At 50.1% G+C, this 7868-nt stretch overlaps 1 protein-coding gene across 3 annotated transcripts in view; it reads right to left on the bottom strand.

The window, feature by feature from the left end:
- The window catches only part of CACNA1A (calcium voltage-gated channel subunit alpha1 A), a 312076-nt gene that overhangs the window by 73430 nt on the left and 230778 nt on the right, over positions 1 to 7868 (bottom strand). For all 3 annotated transcript variants that reach the window (XM_023188767.2, XM_023188768.1, XM_023188769.1), the window contains exons 23-24: positions 5312 to 5371; positions 4111 to 4217 (exon numbers count right to left, since the gene is read on the bottom strand). In XM_023188767.2, the coding sequence (XP_023044535.1) occupies positions 4111 to 4217; positions 5312 to 5371 (167 nt within the window). The remainder of the gene's footprint in view (positions 1 to 4110; positions 4218 to 5311; positions 5372 to 7868) is intronic.

The raw sequence follows: 7868 nt of genomic DNA, 5'->3' as shown, positions 1-7868 counted from the left end.
TTTTTTTTTTTTTTTTTTTTTTTTTTTTGAGACAGAGTCTTGCTCTGTTGCCCAGGCTGGAGTGCAGTGGTGCAATCTCAGCTCACTGCAAACTCCACTTCCCAGGTTCAAGCAATTCTTCTGCCTCAGCCTCCCGAGTAGCTGGAATTACAGGCGCCTGCTATCACACTTGGCTAATGTTTGTATTTTTAGTAGAGATGGGGTTTCACCATGTTGCCCAGGCTGGTCTTGAACTCCTGACCCCAGGTGATCCACCTACCTCAGCCTCCCAAAGTGGTGGGATTACAGGCATGAGCCAGTGTGCCCAGCCCTCCTCAGCATTAAAGTAAGTCAGCTACAACAGAGGTCTGAGAGGAAAGTGACATTGGTGACCTGAATGGCTTGGGCTTGGTACCACTTATCTGTGCCACACTCAGTGGTGGTCACCGGGAGGATTCACAGGATAAAACCCACTCCCCTGGGCACAGGTGGCCAAGGTAAGCATTGTTTGTGGACAGGTGGATATGACAGACATATTCATCCCACTGCCTGTCCTGGTCCCCTGAGCTGTCTGCCACCTCTTGAGCCCTAGGAATCTTGGAGGCTGCTGGGCAGACCCTGCCCCAGAGAAAAGGGGTGGGGGTGCCTGCCTGAGCATGTCTTCCTGTGTCCTGGGCTCTGCCTGTGTCTGAATACCACTCCTCATCAGGATGCAGTGGGGGCCAAGTCCCTGATTCCAGATCAATGACAGAGGGTCAGCTTTCTCCAAACTACATGATCCAGGTGAGGCTCACATCACCCAAGGACGTAGGCCAGGGTCATCAGCAGTGTGGGGAGTGAGAGAGAAAGAGAGGAAGAGAGAGAGAGAGAAAGAGGAAAATAAAAAGATAGAAACTGAGAGGGGGTAAAAGCAGAAAGAAAGCGGAGGGAAAAAGGAGAGAGACACACAGAAAGAGACAGAGAGAGGGAAGAGAGGAGAAAGGAGGAAGAGAAAGAGGGAGAAAGAAAAGCAGGGGAGAGGGAGGGAAGCGGGTGAGAGGCAGAGAGGGGTTGAGAAACCCTCAGGTTATTTCCGTAGGAGAAGGATTCATTCCAGGCTGAGGGTGGTAAAACATTTTGGCTTTTCAGGATTTAAATTTTCTCATAGAGTCTAGCATGATGTCTACCTTGCACATTGAAGGACTTGCTTAGATAGGTGATGGAGGGAGAGAAAAGTATATTTTATTATAATACATTCTTTTTTTTTTGGAGACAAAGTCTCACTCTTTCCCCCAGGTTGGAGTGCAGTGGCATGATCTCGGCTCACTGCAGTCTTTGTCCTCTGGGTCCAAGCAATTCTCTTGCCTCAGCCTCCTGAGTAGCTGGGATTACAGATGTCCGCCACCATGCCTGGCTAATTTTTGCATTTTTAGTAGAGACAGGGTTTCGTCATGTTGGCCAGGCTGCTCTTGAACTCCTGACCTCAGGTGATCCCCCTCCCTCAGCCTCCCAAAGTGCTAGGGTTACAGGCATGAGCCACCGTGCTCAGCCTATGATAATACATTCTTATGTATGCTGTTTATTAGCTTAAAAAAATCATTTTTTTTGGGTAGGGGGCAGCAACAGTGCTAACTTGATAGGGAACAAATTGTATCTCATTTTTATTTTACATTTCTCTGAATTCCAAGGGTTGATTTACCTCAATTTTTACTAGTTGCCAGCATTCTATCAGATTTCTGTTTATGTCCTTTGCCCATTTATCTATTGAGGAGGACTGTTTCTTATTGACTTCTAACTGCTTTTCATATTTTAAGGACATGGACTCCTTGTCTTATTTGTCACAACGTTTGTCCCCTAATTTGATGTGCATTGTATTTTGTTTTATTTAATTAATTAATTAATTTATTTATTTACTTTTTAACCTACAGAACAGCTTGCTACACCTGTTTTTTTGTGCTCATCACTATTAAAATTATTCGGTAACCATATAAAGCGTAATACTCTAAATAGCGAATTCATTGATTTTTAACTTTTAAAAAGTTTTATTTTTTTGAGACAGCGTCTTCCTGTGTTCCCCAGACTCAGGTGCAGCAGCATGATTTCAGCTCACTGCAGCCTCGACCTCCTGGGCTCAAGCAATTCTCCCACCTCAGCCTCCCATGTAGCTGCTACTACAGGCATACCACTATGCCTGGCTAATTGTTTTTTTTTAGGAGATGGGTTCTCCCTATGTTACCCAGGCTGGTCTTGGCCTCCTGGGCTCAAGCAGTCTGCCTGTCTCAGCCTCCCAAAGCGCTGGGATTACAGGTGTAAGCCACCATGCATTGCTCTAGTAGTTAAATAGATACTAGAGGGTAGTAGTCAAAAACTTTGAGGAGAGGGAAGGAGGTGGGGAGGGAGAGGAGGAGAGAGAAAAAGAAAAGAAGAGTAGGTGAACAAAGAGAGAAGAGAGAAAGAGGAGGAAGGAGTGAAAGAGAAAGAGAAAGAGAAAGAAATACAATCAGCCTCCCAACCTTCATGACACATCTCCAGCTCTGAAGCATCCAGAAACTCTGGAGATGTTTTGTTCTAACACGACTTGACCTCATTGTGTTCCCAGAGAAGAATCTAAGTGTGGCCTACTTTATAGCCCTTCACCTGGAAACGGGCCACCATTTTGGTCCTCCTGATAAACCAAGCCCTCATTGTTTGGTGAGGGAGACCATTCAAGGGCCCCTCCAGATCAGCTGAGGAGGGAGCCTGGAGGCAGAAGCACAGGAGGAAGCCCCCGATTTTCTCACTATGGGAGTGAGTGGGTCAAGATCCTTTCAAAACCTTTCAGGGAATGATTCACCATGATGGGCACAGCCAGGGTCTCCAAGATTTGTTTCTAGATTGAAGACTTATTAGATGTTGCTCATTCTGCTCCAAATGTCTACAACTTCAGGAATGTACTGCTAAGTCTGCTATCAGGGCCTTAATGGCTAATGGCCACTCAGCTGTTGGGTACCATCTTGAAATAGTCACCCAGAACCTGGGGGCCATTTTGAAATGGTTGCCCTAGAACTTGGGTGCCATTTTGGAATGGTTACCCAGAACTAGGGTACCACCTTGAAATGGCTACCCAGAACTTGGGGGTCATCTTGGAATAGCCACCCAAAGCTTGGGGACCATCTTGGAATGGCTACCCAGAACTTGAAGGCCACCTTGGAACTCACGGACCATGTAAGAATGGCCACCAAGAATTCAGAGGTCATCTTATCATGGTAGCCCAGAACTCAGAGGCCATCCTGGAATAGCCACCCAGAACTTGGATGCCACCTTGGAATGGTTGCCCAGAACTTGGGGGCCACCCTGGAACTCAGGGGCCATCTTGCAATGGCTGTCTAGAACTTGGGGCCATCTTGGAATAGCCACCCAGAGCTTGGGGGCCATCCTGGAATGGACACCCAGAACGTGAAGGTCACCTTGGAACTCAGGGACCATCTAAGAATGACCACTCCAAATTCAAAGGCCATCTTGGAATGATAGCCCAGAACTCAGAGGCCATCTTGGAATGGCCACCCAGAACTTGGATGCCATCTTGGGATGACTACTAAGTGCTTGGGTGCCATCCTGAAATGGCTGCCTACAACTGGGGCGCCATCTTGGAGCTGTATGACGACACATGACCTTTCAGAGGGCAGAGACTCCTAGGACTGCCAGGAGAAGTGAAAGACACACAAAGGGAGTCACCGGGTCTACAACTACGGGGCCTTCAGGCACAAGGAGGGGGTCAGAATTCTCATGCACATTCATTTCCTGATTGTCTCTTTAGGGACTTTCCAAAGAGACAGCGGTTTAGGTTGCACTTGCGGAGCAGTAGGGGGATGAGATGTTCCGGCGAGGCTAGTCTACGGAAAGCAGCACAGCAAGGGGCCCGTGATGTGGCTGAGGACCGTTGCTGTGCGAGGAGGTAGAAGGTTGGGCGGGGGCGGGTCCCTTCTTCCTCCACGGACGTCATGCAAAAAGCCAATCGAAGCTCTTCCTGGTGGCATGCTGGTATCTCACAGGTCCCCAGAGCCCACACACCCATTCCCTAGACCCTGAGAACATGTCCTGTAATCCGATGGGTGGCCCCAGGCTGGGGGTTGGGGGAAAAGAGGCAAGTGGAGGCCTCGAGAGGAGACTTACGTGAAGGCAAAGGCTACCAGGGCCCCACTGACCACTATGAAGTCGAGAATATTCCAGAGGTCACGGAAGTAGGCACCCTGATGCAGGACGAGCCCCAGGTCGATCATCTGTTGGGGAGAAGAGAGGGTGCTCAGAACCCCCACCTGATCCCCACCCTAGGGTGCTGCCACCCACTCTCTAGCCTCTCGGGGACAGGCAGGGAAGCCAGTGAGGCCACCTCATCTTGCAGGGATGGGCAGTGGCCAGAGGACTCCGGGGAGGAGTGGGGAGCTCCTGCCCCATGAGGCGGCCCCTCTTTGCCTAATGGAAGCCAGCTCTGGCTTGCCGGCTCTTAGATCCAAACTTTGGGGTCCTCTTTGAAGCCTCTTTGTCCCAAATCCCTCATGGGTGGCTCTATCAGCAAAGCTCACTGGCTGTATTTCCAGAACCTTCCAAGAATCTGTCCACTTCTCACCTCTTCTTTGGTCACCAGCCTGATCCTCTCACATCATCGCCCATGGGATGAGGACCAGTGTGATCACCTGCTCACAGGTTCTCTGGCTTCCCACAGATGCCAGAGGGCAAGGGTCAAGTCCCTCCTCTGCTCAGAACCCTCTATGGCTCTCACCTCACTCAAAGTAAAAGCCAAAGAGCCGTCTCTGTGATCCTCTGCACAAGCTGCCCCTCACCTCCCCATTCTCATCTCTCTGTCCTTCGCTTCCCCACTCTTCTCTCGCTTCACCAGCTTCCTTGCTGCTCTTCAAATACACCAGGCATTTCTAATCCTCCGGGAGACTCATCCTCTCGAGGTGGGGCATTCTTGAAGGCTCAGAATCTCCTGGAACCCCAGCTCTTGTTTTTTCTTTTCTGACAGGATCTCACTCTATCACCTAGGCTGGAATGCATTGGCATGATCTTGGCTCACTGAAGCCTCCACATCAGCTCATCGCAGCCTAGGCTTCAAGTGATTCTCCTGCCTCAGCCTCCTGAGTAGCTGGGACTACAGACATGAGCCACCACGCCTGGCTAATTTTTGTATTTTTGGCAGAGACGGGATTTCACCATGTTGGCCAGGCTGGCCTAAAACTCCTGATCTCAAGTGATCTGCCCACCTCGGCCTCCCAAAGTGCTGGGATTACAGGCATGATACACTGTGCCCAGCCCTGCACTTGCTTAAAAAAAGAGAAATTACCACATGTTCTCACTTATAATCTGCACTCACCTTGATCACCATCTCAAAGGTAAAGACACCTGTAAAAACGTAGTCAAAATATCGCAGCACCTGTTGGGGATAAAAACAAGAAGGCAGTGGATCACTGGCCTGTTCCAGCAGCGCCCTGGTAAAACTAACGATTGCCTGCCGGGGAGCAGAGTCTCTACCCAGAAGAGGAAACACAGCTGCTATATACAGTTGGGCAGGGCGTGCACTGCACAAGGGCCCCTCCCATCTCTTCATACCGCAGATTTATATGTTGTGAATGAAATTGTCCAGCAGATGGCAGCAAATCCCAACAAACAAAATCACTGTACTAGACTGGTTCGCCAACCCGCGGGAAGGGTGCCTTTTAAAATTTGCCCCAAGCCCTATAGTGGATTAGAAGCGGCCCCAGAGAAGTTCAGGGCTGACTGCATCCCTCTTGGTGATGGATCTAATCCCCCAGTACCCTTGCTTTCCTGGGCATCCTGGGCAAGAAACAGTTGCTACGTGGTTTCTTAAACACTGGGGCCAACCTTCCGCCACAGCATCTCTTCTTGCCTCAAGGCCAGGCCACTGCCAGGGTAGGGTGATTGTTCCTGTTCCCCTCCCCAGGCCCGATGTTTCTGCCTGGATGAGCAGAAACATCCTCGGACCCAGTCCCTCTCCAGGACGCACCATAGCACACCTCTGGTGTCACTCAGGCACGAACATGAGGGTGTGCTGGCACAGTGTCTGACTGGTGCTAGGTACAGGGGGTGGACACTGGCTGGGCGCGGTGGCTCAAGCCTGTAATCCCACACTTTGGGAGGCTGAGGCAGGCAGATCGCTTGAGGTCAGGAGTTCGAGACCAGCCTGACCAAATGGCAAAACCCCGTCTCTACTAAAAATACAAAAAATTAGCTGGGCATGGTGGCGTGTGCCTGTAATTCCAGCTACTTGAGAGGCCGAGGTGTGATAATCGCTTGAACCTGGGAGGCGGAGGTTGCAGTGAGCCAAGATTGCGTCACCGCACTCCAGCCTGGGAGACAGAGACTCTGTCTAAAAACAAAAGAAAACAAACAAAACAAAAACAAAAACAAAAAAACCCCCAAATCAGATCCACCTGGAAGTTGCAAGGGCTGAGCACTACTGAATATGGCCACCAGAGGGCGCTGTGAACCCGAGTCAGGCACATCCTTCCTCTGCTTACAACCCTCCGTGGCTCCCACCTCATTGAGGGATAAAAGTCAAAGTCCTCCCTGAGGCCCTCACGATCTGACCAGTCAGCTCCCTGCCCTCGCTTCCTCTCCCTCTCTCCCTTGCTCACTTTCTCTTGTCCCCCAAGATGCTCCCACCTCAGGGCCTTTGCACAGGCTGTTGTCTCTCTGGAATGCTTTTCCCTACATCCCATTTGACTCCCTCTTTCTCCTCCTTTATGACTTAGCTCAAAAAACACTTTCCCAGTGAGGAATTCCCTGACTGACTGTTTAAATTCCATCTCCTGGTCCCTGAGATCCTCTTTACAAAGTCTCTCTTTCCCTCTGCCCACCACAACCTCGGTCACTCATCACTCCTTGAACATCTGTTACAGTTACTGATAATCTCATTGTCCATCTCCCCCACCCAAATGTCAGCCCCACAAGGACAGGGATGTCTGTCTGTCACCATGGCATCTCCAGCTTATAATACAGGAATACAGTAGGTGCTCAATAAATGTTTGTTGAGTGAATGCATAAACAGTTGGGGCTGTACTGGGTCCTGGAGAAGCTGGGCTCTGTGATCTGTGTGGTTATAACTGATATTCCTGTTATGTGTGGTGATTGAAGAGGAATCAGAGACCAGAGTGCCTGGGGTCAGGGCAAGGGACTTCCTGGAGGGAGGGGCTGGTGCAAGGGGATTGGCTTGAAGGACCTGGGTGGGCAGAGGGGATGGTGGTGGGAGAGTATTTCAGGTGCATGAGGCAGTGGACACAGCCTGGTCAAAGGCCTGGTGCTCTGTGGGCTCTGCGAGTGCAGGGACCGTCTCACACCCTGTCAATCCTCCCTGGCTAGCTCAGTACCTGGCACACAGTAGTTGCTTATTAAATACTTACCAAAGGAATGAATGGAAGGAAAGAAGGAAGAGAGGGAGTTGGGAAAGGGCAGACCAGGGGGTCAGGCAAATCTAATTCTGGAGCGCTTAATAAGGTGTGCAGGAAGAAATCAAAAGACCAATAAATTAGGTTCAAGTGTGCCTAATATTTTGATCTTTTTTATCTATTTGCACATGTCATTTCCTGTCTAATCCAAAAAAGTGCTTGATCTCATTCATTACAGAGAAATGCCAAGCAAAACCCCAATAAGATCTCACTCCACACCCAGCAGATTGGCCAAATGAAACAGCCAACAGCACCAAGTGTTGACAAGGATATGGAAGAACAGGAGTTCCCATGCTACTGGAGCAAGGGCCACTGCGTTTGTTTGTTTGTTTGTTTATTTATTTATTTAGAGACGGAGTCTCGCTCTGTCGCCCAGGCTGGAGTGCAGAGGCCGGATCTCAGCTCACTGCAAGCTCCGCCTCCCGGGTTCCCGCCATTCTCCTGCCTCAGCCTCCTGAGTAGCTG

The sequence above is a fragment of the Piliocolobus tephrosceles genome, chromosome 21 (assembly GCF_002776525.5).
Source record: "Piliocolobus tephrosceles isolate RC106 chromosome 21, ASM277652v3, whole genome shotgun sequence".
Classification (NCBI taxonomy): domain Eukaryota; kingdom Metazoa; phylum Chordata; class Mammalia; order Primates; family Cercopithecidae; genus Piliocolobus; species Piliocolobus tephrosceles.
This window is presented reverse-complemented; position numbering and strand designations above follow the sequence as displayed.